This window comes from Hemitrygon akajei, chromosome 21 (assembly GCF_048418815.1).
Source record: "Hemitrygon akajei chromosome 21, sHemAka1.3, whole genome shotgun sequence".
Lineage (NCBI taxonomy): Eukaryota > Metazoa > Chordata > Chondrichthyes > Myliobatiformes > Dasyatidae > Hemitrygon > Hemitrygon akajei.
In genome coordinates this window covers 54,712,947-54,725,076 of record NC_133144.1, presented here as the reverse complement: position 1 = coordinate 54,725,076, position 12,130 = coordinate 54,712,947, and the positions used below count along the sequence as shown (strand labels likewise).

General features: G+C 43.4%; 1 protein-coding gene across 15 annotated transcripts in view; it reads left to right on the top strand.

The window, feature by feature from the left end:
- kcnma1a (potassium large conductance calcium-activated channel, subfamily M, alpha member 1a) overlaps positions 1-12,130 on the top strand; it is a 913,789-nt gene that overhangs the window by 511,413 nt on the left and 390,246 nt on the right. For all 15 annotated transcript variants that reach the window (XM_073025436.1, XM_073025438.1, XM_073025437.1 and 12 more), the window contains one exon: positions 7,509-7,620. In XM_073025436.1, coding sequence (XP_072881537.1) covers positions 7,509-7,620 — 112 coding nt within the window. The remainder of the gene's footprint in view (positions 1-7,508; positions 7,621-12,130) is intronic.

The following is a 12,130-nucleotide window of genomic DNA, read 5'->3' as shown; positions in this document are numbered from 1 at the left end:
GCAACAGAGGTTCCCCAAAATACTTATGAGGAGAGGCAGCAGAGTCGCTGTTTGATGCACCATCAAATGTTTATATCAGGTCTAAGACGGCCATTAATCATTTCTAGGAAACACTCGTATGTTGATAGCAGAGTTAATTCAAGTGTATCAGACCTCCATTCGTTCTTTTGTCCAATATTTTCACCCTGAACTGATGAGTCAAGCTCCCGTGAACTCCCGTTAACAGCAGGATGCAAACTATGGACCAGAGTGTAAAAACTGTAGTGTTTTAACTCAGTCTGCTGAGCTGGTGTGAAAAATGCGATGGCAGTTCAACAGCTGCTCCAAAGTAAGACACTGCTCCTTATTTGTTACGCCGTTGCAGCATTCCAGAATAGGGTATTGGTCTTCCTTGGGAGATGCAGGCTCACTGTTAACAGGGTGAATTGGAGAGAACAATGTTCTGGGACAGTTAACATTCCTCAAACCCAGTGCCATGCCTTGCAAGAGTCATAGTCATATCTAGTGGCTAGTTTCTCCTGTGAATCCACCTGTGTACCTGCAGTGTCCCAGCTCTATAGTGTATTGGCAAAGCAGCACTTTTGTATTCCTGAATATATTGAAAGGCCTGGATAGAGTGGACATGAAGAAGATGTTTCCCTATAGTGGGATAGTCTAGTATCAGTTAGCACAGCTTCAGAATACAAGAACACCCCTTTAGTACAGAGATTAGGAGGAATTGCTATAGCCAGAGTGTGGTGAATCTGTGGGATTCATTGCTACAGACAGCTCCAGAGGCCAAGCCAGTGAGTATATTTAAAGGAGAGCTTGATAGGTTCTTGACGACTAAGAGCATCAAAGGTTATGTGGAGAAGGCAGGACAATGATTTGAAAAGCGTAAGAAATCAGCCATGGAGTAATAGCAGAACAGACTCGATGGGCTGATGTTCCTAACTCTACTCTTATCCCTTATGAATCACAAGGTACAACCTTGTCCCACATTGTTGGGAAGGACCAGAGATTGGGAAAGGTCAGAAAGGAACAGGGTGAACAACTCTTTGGCAAGAGCAAGGGGAGTGGAATTGATTGGGAAGGAGCAAGATTATCGGACTTGACTAGGAAGGAGAAGGGAGAGAGGGACATTGGGAATGGGCAGGAAGAGGACAAGGAACTGATTTGGAAAATAGTCATAATGCACAGAATGGCTGTTTGTCCTGGTTCTCCAGCAATGTTCAAAAATTTGGGTCCGATTGCTCAGTACCATACCAAATAAGGATAGTTTGCTTATTACAACCACATGCCTTCTGCAATTGATGAACATTTAAAGCTTCACCCTCAAGCCAATTAAGAGTACATCTTGGATTAAGCATGAGATGCTGGAAATCCAGAGTAAGACACACACATATAAATCCAGAGTAACAAATGCTGGAGGAGCTCAGTAGGCCAAGCAGCATCTATTGAGGGGAACAAACAGTTGACATTTCAAGTCAAGACCTTTCATCAGAGAGGGAAGTGGTTGCTTACTGCTGTGAGGGGTGTGTCAGGTAGTTTCCCCAGCTGAACAACCAGAGCCACCTTTAATCTGCTGATTGCCCAGACCTTGAAGCCCAATGAGAAGCAGTGAAATTCAACAGCAATTCAACTGCGAAAGCTTCACACCTCGAAACCAAATATGTCCACTAAGAAATGGAAGGGCAGGTTTCATTTGGTAAACTTGAAGTGTTTCACATCCGAGACTTCCTCGAATGCATTAGAATATTTGAGACACTGCATATAATTTCCCTGGTACAGTCATCTCAGTTTGTGCTATTAATGGAATTGGCTCATCTCAGGCTTCATTACGTTTGGCTTAAGTTGCAAATGTATAATTACTTGGGGATTTTGTTCTATAAATGGATTTTTAAAAATCCTGGTTTATAACTCAAATTGATGCAGAACTGCCACAGATTTCCTTTCAGACTGAAGAGTGTAGCAGCTGCACTGTGACAGGAGACCCTCCCCTTCCTGGTCCCTCTCAGTATTTTAATGTGCTTACATTCATAAATAAAGGATGACCTTGCACATCGTTTGCATAATCATGTTACAAATCCAGCCGACAAAAAAAGAAGCCTTCATGTTTGATCGGTTCTGGCTACGTGTCTTAATATTAAGTTATCTTCAGGGCAAGAACAATGTTTTCTCAGGTCCCATTTTGTCCCCTAGCGAAAAGAAATCTAATTCCAATTGATAATGGGTCCTTGAGACCCTGACGAAGGGTCACAGCCCATAATATTGACTATTTATTCCTCTGCATAGATGCTGCCCTACCTGCTGAGTTCTTCCAGCATTTTGTGTGTGTTGCGCTGTATTTCCAATTGAAGCTTATGCCTTATTCCGCGTGAAATGAGCCTCGTTTCTCGAAGTTTAGTCTGCCCCCAGCACGGGATAACTTAGATTAAACAAAACAAACTGTTACCCAACCTCAGCTAATCTGAGCCTGAAGACTTCTTGTTTTTCCTGAGCAAGACAAACGAAATGCTGGAGGAGCTCAGCAGGCCAGGCAGCATCTATGGAAAAGAGTAAACAGCCGATGTTTCAGGCTAAGACCCTTCAGCAGGGCATGGCCTAAAGCGTTAACTGTCGGTTCCTTTCCATAGATGCTGCCTGACCTGCTGAGTTCCTCCAGCATTTTGTGTGTGTTGCTCAGAAAACTAACAGCGTCTGAAAATTTTCTCATGTTTGTTTTTCCTGATCCCGACTAAAGTATCATCATGAATGTAAAAATTTCAGATGTACTGTTGATTTGTTTGAGGATGAAGTACCAATTATCAATCCAGAGCAGAAGATAGATAGGGGAAATTATCTTCATTTGGTTATAGTGCTGAGCAGGCATGGCTTCACCCAGCCTGAATGTTCTACCAAGGTACATACCTAATCCCTGTCCTTGAGTCCCATTTTTTTTCACCTGGAATCATGACCTGAGACAATCAGTCACTGAGTGTGATTGACATCCACCAGTTGTGGAACAGCCCCCATTGACTCTGGGCCGGAGGTTTGGAGCCCACTTCTTTGAGCAAAGTGGTAATGCATCGAACCTCTAAGGCAGACAGGAAATGCACACACGTTGATGACAGGTCATTGTTTTATTTTAAACACAACTAGCCTTTCTATAAAATCAGTGTGTAGATATAACCTGGGCAGTCCTGGGGAGAGTATTATAAACACAAGATATTCTGCAGATACTGGAAATACAGAGCATCCCTCTGGTGCCTCTCCTCTTTCCCTTTCTCCCCAAGGTTCACTTTCCTCTCTGATCAGATTCCTCCTTCTTCAATCCTTTACCTTTTCCGCCTCTTGCCTCCCAGCTTCTCACTTCATCCCCCTCCCCCAAACACCCACCTTCCCCCTCATCTGGTCTCAACTGTCGCCTGCCAGCTTGAAATCCATCCCCTTCCCCCACCTTTTTATTCTGGCCTCTTCCCCCTTCCTTTCCAGTCTTGATGAAGGGTCTTGACCCAAAATATGGGGATTATTTATTCCTCTCCATAGATGCTGCCTGGCCCGTTGAGTTCCTCCAGTATTTTGTGTGTGTGTTTTGGGGAGATTACTATTTTATGTTTCCTCGGTGAGTGTTTGGCCTTGATGAAAGGAAATACAAGAGGAATATTGTTCACTTCCTCAGCAGGAAGCCATGTGGTCAGCTGTTAGGTCAGGCTGAAGAAATTGTCAAGGCGTCCATTACCAAACTGTGGGAGCAGGGAGCTTTTCCACAGAGAGATGCTTACAAGGATGGACTTTTATTTATAGATACAGCATGGCAAAAGGTCCTTCTGGCCCAACAAACAGTGCTGTCAAATTAGAGCCATATGACCAAATCAGCCTACTGACCTGTACGTCTCTGGAATGTGGGAGGAAACCAGAGAACCCAGAGGAAACATACATAGTCACAGGGAGAGCATACAAACTCCTCACAGACAGGAATCGAACCCATATCGCTGGCACTGTGATAGAGTTATGTTAAATGCTACGCTACAGTTCCAACCCTTGTGGAGCTACTCGGTTACAAATTTTAATCTAAAGAGCATCTACAATATTTGCTCCTTTTGTCACCAGTTGCAAACATTCTGTCAGGGACACCCCCCCACGCCCATCTCCCCAGTGTTGTACTCAGTCACAGCCATCAGTGCTGAAATACCCTGCACCAGATATGGGAACAGGTGATCAGTCACTTCCATAAGCCTCCCTCACTGATAATCATTAGGCCATTCAGCCTGCCATTTCACCATGACTAGTTTATCCCTCTCATCCCCATTCTGCTGCCTTCTCCCTGTAATCTTTGACACCCTTACTAATTAAGAACCTATCAAGCTCCACTTTAACTATGCACAGTGACTTGGCCTCCACAGCCATTTGTGGCAATGAATTCCACAGGTTCACCACCCTCTGGTTAAAGAAATTCCTCCTCATTTCTGCTGTCGAGGGACTTCCTTCTATTCTGAGGCTGGGCCCTCTGGTCCTAGACTCTCCCAGTACAGGAAACCCTCTCTTCAACCACTCTATCCAGGCCTTTCAATATTCAATAGGTTTTAATGAGATCCATCCTCATTCTTCTAAACTCCATCATGCCACAGAAGGAGGCTATTCAGTCCGTGCCTGCTCTCTGAAGAGTAACCTTGGTCTCATTCCCTGTAAGCCTTCCCCTCATTCCCCTCGTGCCTATTCAATCACGTTATGGAAGTTTCAATTGTCCGTCAGGTTTCATCATGACCTTTGCACTTTGTCTACCACATTGCACTTTACTTCTATAAATGTAATACAATATTCTGCATTACACCTCTTTCTTTATACTACCTCAGTGTACTTACTCATGGAATGATCTGTCTCGAAGGCATCCAAACAAAAATTTGCATCTTGGTACAGGTTACACTAATAAGCCAATACCAATTCGTCACATTCACCGGTACTTAAAATCGGAATACCTCGAACCATCCACTGAAGGACGGGTAACACACACGTCAGTCCTGATGAAGGGTCTCGATCCGAAACACGTTGAATCTTTATTCCTCTCCATGGATACTGCCTGGCCTGCTGTGTTCCTCCAGCATTCTGGGTGTGCTACTCTGGATTTCCAGCATCCGCAGAATCTCTTGTGTTTCTGATTCACTGAAGGACAGCATTTCCCTAAACTTGCACTGCTTGTACAATACAGTTCAAAATTCTTCAGCACGCATATATAGCTAGGGTACCTAAGACTTCTGCACGATACTATGTTTATATATAAATAAAGGGGAGAGCATGTTTCTAAATCTGGTGGGAGGAAAGGATGTTAGGAATGGCAAAGGTGGAGCTCTGCAGAAGGGATGAGGGAAGGAGTGGCTGGGCACAAGCACAGACACACCCATCCCCGAGACACCAGCAAGGGTTTTGACTCCAAACAATTGGTTTATTGATCTTTACAGAATATCCTTCTGGTGCTTTCCACTCCCTCCCCTCTCCCTTACCCTTTTCCCAAACATGATTATCCTTTCCACTCCTCGTCTACAATAGAGATCCATATCCAAATCACTCACATATGTCGTGAAATTTCTTTTTTGTTGTGTGGCAGCAGTACAGTGTAGCAAATAAAAATTACTACAGTACTGCGCAAAAGTCTTAGGCACCTGAGCTATATATATACCCCCCCAAGATTTTTGCACAGTACTGTATCTCAACACCAGTTCTCTACAATGGACTCATAACCCAAACACTCTTAATACTTTTGCCTATGATATACAAACTGTGCCTGTTCTCAGGTATAAGAGAGCAACTTAAAGAATATGCTGTACAAAGAAACGGAAAACACATTTATTATCCATCATCTGCATGTAATGCATTACATCAAAGCATAGAAAATGAACATCACACAAGAATATTTTCACAAGAGATTCTGCAGTTGCTGGAATTCCACCACAACAACAACAACAACAACAACAACAACAACAACAACAAAACAACAACAACAACAACAACAACAACAACAACAACAACAACAACAACACACACACACACACACACACACACACACACACACACACACACACACACACACACACACACACACACACACACACACACACACACACACACACACACACACACACACACACACACACACACACACCTCAGCTAGCATCCATGGAGAGGAATAAGAAATAAAGAGTCAATGTTTTGGGCTGAGAATTTTGGGCACAAATGTATTCATTATGGGGTGAAGTATCATCTCAGTTATAATGGAATCTGGAGTTCAGTTAGGCTAAATCTGAGTCCTAACCCAGGAACATCTGGAAATACTCTGTGGAGAGAGAGTGTACAGTTTAAGTTCATAACCTTTTATCAGAACCAGTACCTGCAGTATTTTGCACTTGGGATACTCATTCAGAAGTATCCTGGCTCTGTTTTGATTAATATGCCCTATAAAATACTCAGCTTCGTTGTGTCTATGTGAGCTGACTGAATTGACTGGTCTGCTGGGGACTGCACCTTCTTTAGTAAAACAGGCAATCATGATTGGTAATTCCACTAGCATTCTTGTGAAGCCATTTCTGTAAGCTCCATATCTAATGAGCTGAAGAGGAAACCAAAGTATTTTTCTTAAAACAAAAGAGTATCTCCCATCACCGCATTTTCCCATGACCAGAACCTCCGGGGACTAGCAGTTACCAATGGTTAAGAGGTGCCATGGGGGTTTCAACAAGTTCAAAGCTTGTTGTTTAAACCAAAATGCTCAGTGCAAAATACATGAAAGGAAAAAATATACCTAATGATAGGGGTAAAACTGCAGCAGGTTCTGACATCCACCATCTAGCAAGCAAGTTCTGGTGTGTTACTGATGTATTCTTGCTGTAAAACCATAATTTATAGTGGCAGAATCAGACCATTTGGCATTTCGTGTCTGTTTTCCATTCAAACATGGATTTTTTTAACTCCAATCTCTTGCCTCAGTAACCTTTAACCTCAATGAAAATAAAGAGCCTATTGACCTCTGTCTTAAGTTCACCCCAGACTTGGTTTCCACGCCCCTGCAGTAATGAATTCCACATATTCACCACCCCCTGGTTGAAGACATTTCACCTCATCTTAGATCTAAAAGAATCTCCCAGTATTCTGAGGCTCTGCCCTCAGATCTTAGACTCTCCAACTGATGGAAACATCCTCTGCATGCCCACTGCATCCACGTCTTTCAGCCTCTGGTAGGTTTCACTATGATCTCCCCTTATTCATCTGAATTCCATCATATACAAGCCCAGAGATATCAAGCATTCCTTATGCGTGAATTCTATTCTTGACGCCTTGCTTTGAGAGCCTTTGTGCCTTGCGCTTGGAAGGAAACGGTTGTCTTGTACGTGGTTAACATTAACAACTCTTCACATCTTTACATGGATCCAAACTGTTGTTGAAATGTCCAACTCTTTAAAGACAAAGCATGTAAGATTTCTTTGTGCTTTTGGGAAAGCACAGGAACTAGTCATGAGAGCGATGCTGAGATCATGATGCCATTGTTTCTTTTTCAGTTTATTGCAGCCAATGATAAGCTGTGGTTCTGGCTGGAAGTGAATTCCGTGGTGGATTTTTTCACCGTTCCACCCGTCTTTGTCTCCGTGTACTTGAGCAGAAGCTGGTTGGGTAAGTAATGTATTCTTCATCTTTTCCATTCTCATCGAGAGTGTTACTTTTAATCCCTTCCCAGTGGTATGAACGGATTGAGAGTAACCTCATCATGTGTTACCCGCCTCATTTGAGTTTGTTATGACGCCAAACCTTGGAGGATGCACTGAATTGTGAGTGGGCACTCATCTTCCGGAGGGGACTGACTCACCTCGAATGAGGTACAAGTTTTGGGCTGAGTCTCCACACTTGAGCTGTAACTCAGTGTGAACCCATACCTCACCAGCCCATGCGGTAGATGTGTCAGTGTGCCCATGGAATGTTATACAGCTGACTTGTATTGCTCCAAAAGGGTCGAAGGCTAAAAGACAAAACGTGGAATTTTGGAAAGGGCACAGAAGTGGTTTACCAGTTTGCTGTCTGGATTAAAGGGTATGAATTATCAAGAGAAATTGGACAAACTAGGGTTGTTTTCTATGGAGTGTTGGAAGAAGATCTGGCACAATTTGATAAAATTTTGAGATAGTCAGAATCATTTTCCCAGGGTAGAAATGTCAAATGTCAAAAAGTGGAGAGGAAATTTAGAGGAGATGTATGGGACAAGTTCTTATCATATATAGAGAGAACTGTAGGTACCCAGAGTACCTAAGTATAGTAGTAGAAGCAGATATGATATTTGTGTTTGTGAGGGTTTTAGACAAATATGGATATACATGGAATGGGGGGATATTGTTCATGTGTAGATAGAAGTGATTTAGTTTAGTTTAGGGTTGTTTTGGTACAAGCATTGTGGGCTGAAGATTTAAGATCGTTTATTGCCATTCTTCGGTAGATGAATGTTAAGGAGAACAAAGTGATTGTTTCTCCGGACCTGATGCAGCAACAAAAAAGCACAACGGCATTAAAATACAATAAACATAAAAGCAATGCTATAAAGCACGAAGTACAAATAACTGTTGACTGTGACCATATGTTATATACATAGACTGATTGCACATAGAGAGATGCTGATGGATGTAGTGGTGGCGGGGTGGATTAAATGGTGGAGGTCGATCAGCCTCATGGCGTGGGAGAAGCGACTGTTTTTGAGTCTAGTGGTCCTGGTTTGGTTCTGTGGAGCATCCTCCCTGATGGGAATGAGCTTACTCCATAAGCCGGGTGGGTGGATTGCTTTATGATATAGGCCTTTTAGCGGCCTGTTCGTATTCTGCTGTGCACTGTATTTTACCATGTATAAAAATTGGCCCAATGTGATTAGTATGCAAGGGAAGTAGAGTCTGCACATGAGGCAACGATTGAAATCCTCTGAGAACCAATTTTATTCAGACTGAAATGGTTTAGCTATTATAGTCTATGTATCCACCAGCAGAGCATGAAGATACTTCATGCCGGATACATTGTGAAAATAATCTGTAAAAAAGCGGTCAGTTTAAACTGCCTTCTGCGACTTCATTTGCAAGGTAGTTTAATTACGGTCATAATGAAAGTGCTTGATGTCCTGTGAATAATTCGCTTTAGTCTAACTGCTACTCATCCTTGGTTGACCTTGGGAACTCCCTGAAGTTGTACTGTTTGTTCAGAGGATCTGCCTTGTTGATACTACCATGTGAGCTTCAGTAAATCTGTCTTAGAACATTACAGTACAGTACCGGCTCTTTGGCTCATGATATTTTGCCAAAATTATAACCTACTCTAAAATTAATCTAACCCTTCCCTCCCACACCGCATTCCATTTTCCAACCATCCATGTGCCTATCTAAGAGTTTCTTAAATGTTCCTAATGTGTCTGCCTCTGCCGCCAGCCCTGGATGATGTTCTTAAAAAACTTGCCTCTGACATATCCCTTAGACTTTCCTCCAAACACCTTTAAGTTATGCCTCCTCATATTAGCCATTTCCGCCCTGGGAAAACAAAATCACTTGCTTTCTAGTGCCCTCTTATCATCTTATACCCCTCTATCAAGTTGCTTCTCATCCTCCTTTAGTCCAAGGAGAAAAGTCCTAGCTCACTCAACCTATCCATGTAAGACATCCCTGTAATGTACCACCAGGAGTGGAGGTGGAAGTAGATACGTTAGGGATGCTTTGAGTGACTCTTAGATATACACATGGATGAAAGATGAACGGAGAGCTAAGTGGAAGGGAATGGAATAGGTTAAAAGACAGGCACAAAGCAGTGGGCTGAAGGGACTACACTGTGCTGTAAGATTCTATGTTCTATGTTGCTGTCCTTGACCTATAGATATGAAGAACAGTGTGATGGGATAGGGACCACACTCAGTTTACATCTCACTCACTAAAAGGGCCCATTCATCTCCAACTAGAGAGATGCCTACTGCATCTCAAAGTTCAAAGAGTATATTTATTACTGTATACTAGCCCAAGATCCATTTTCTTGCAGGCAGTCACAGTAGTACAAAGAAACACAATAGAATCAATGAAAAAATACACCCAAACAAAAACTGACAAACAACTAATGTGCAAAAGAAGACGCACGTTGCAAATACAAATAGATAAATAAATAAATAAATAAATAACACCGAGAACATGAGTTGTAGAGTCCTTGAAAGTGAGTCCAAAGTTAGGTTGTGGAATAATTTCAGAGTTGAGATGAGCGAGTTATCCACGCTGGTTCAGGAGCCTAATGTTGAGGGATAATAAATGTTCCTGACCCTGGTGGTGTGGGACCTATGACCTATGTACCTCCTTTCCCAGTGGCAGCAGAGAGAGGAGGGCATGGCCTGGATGGTGGCTTCCTTGATGATAGTTGCTGCTTTCTTATGGAAGTTCTCTGTGTAGATGTGCTCAGTTGTGGGGAGGGCTTTTCATCTGATGGACTGGACTTTTTGTAGCCTGAAACTTTACTTCAGCCACATCTGGTCTTCTGTGTGCAGTTCAGGTCACTGTGTGTGGAGGCTGTTCGAGAGGGCCCAGTCGGGTGCATGTTGGCCCATGGCTCCCTCTTTTGCCCAGACAAGGCCACTGTCAGGGTGGAGGAGCAACGCCTCAAATTCCATCTGGGTAGCTTCCAAACTGATGGCATGAACATCAATTTCTTCTTCCTGTAAAAAAATCCCTCTGCCTTCTCTTTTCTTCTATTCACTACTCTGGACTCCTTCCTCTTTTCCTCATCTGCTTATCATCTGCCCTGTTGACCCTCCTTCTTCCCATTTTCCCATGGTCTACTCTCCTCTCCCACCAAATTCCTTCTTCTCCAACTTTTTACCCTTGGCTCCACCTGGCTTCAGCTATCACCTTCTAGCTAGTCTACCATCCCCTATCCCCGCCTTTTTATTCTGGCATCTTCCCGCTTCCTTGCCAGTCCTGAAGAAGGGTCTCGGCCCGAAAAATTGACTGCTTATTCATTTCCATGGATGCTGCCTGACCTGCTGAGTTCCTCCAGCATTTCTTGTGTATTGTTCTTACAAGGATGTTGCCTAGATTGGAGTGTATGCCCTTACTAATCAAGAACATATCAAGCACCATTTTAAATACACCAGTGACTTGGTCTCCATTACTATTGCCTACAACAATGAAATCCACAGATTCACCACCCTCCAACGCTAAAGATCTGATTGAAGTATATTAAATTATGTGAGGCATAGATAAGATAGAGAGGGAATCTTTAAATGCTAAAGGACAGCGGTGGAAGGGAGAAGGGGAAAGTTGAAAGGAGATTCACAGGGCAAGTTTGTTTACAGAGTATTAGGTGCCTGGGAAGGTGGTAGAAGCAGATATGATAGCAATGTGGGCAGATTCAGATTCTGATTTATTTATCACATACACATCAAAACAGACAGTGAAATGAGTCACACACAAAATGCTGGTGGAACACAGCAGGCCAGACAGCACCTACAGGAAGAAGTACAGTCGACATTCTGGGCCGAGACCCGAAACGTCGACTGTACTTCTTCGTATAGATGCTGCCTGGCCTGCTGTGTTCCACCAGCATTTTGTGTGTGTGTTGCTTGAATTTTCAGAGTCTGCAGATTTCCTCGTGTTTGTGTGAAATGAGTCACTTGTATTAACAACCAACACACCTGGAGTTGTGCTGGGGCAGCCCACAAGTGCCGCTACACCTTCTGGCACCAGCTTAGCATGGCCACAGTGCTCAGGAAAACAACACAGAACACCACGCGACAAAACAGTAACAGCAAAACCAGCCCTTTCCTCCCTCCCTCCCACCCACCTACACATACGAACAGTCCCCCAGTTCCCAGGCCCCCAGGCTTCGGCATCAAGTTTCGACTTGCAGACTTCCAATTGATCTTTGGACAGCAGTCTTTGTTATCGAGCATCTGCCTAGCCAATGGCAGGACTCCAAGTGGCACGTGATCAGGCAGGGAATGAACAATGTGCAGGCAGATGGGATTAGCTTAAACTGGCAATTTGATTGGCATAGACTTTATGGGACCTTTGTTCCTGTGCTCTACCGTCCCAGGTCCCATGTTCTTTGTTCCTGTGCTCTACCATCCCAGGTCCCATGTTCTTTGTTCCTGTGCTCTACCATCCCAGGTCCCATGTTCTTT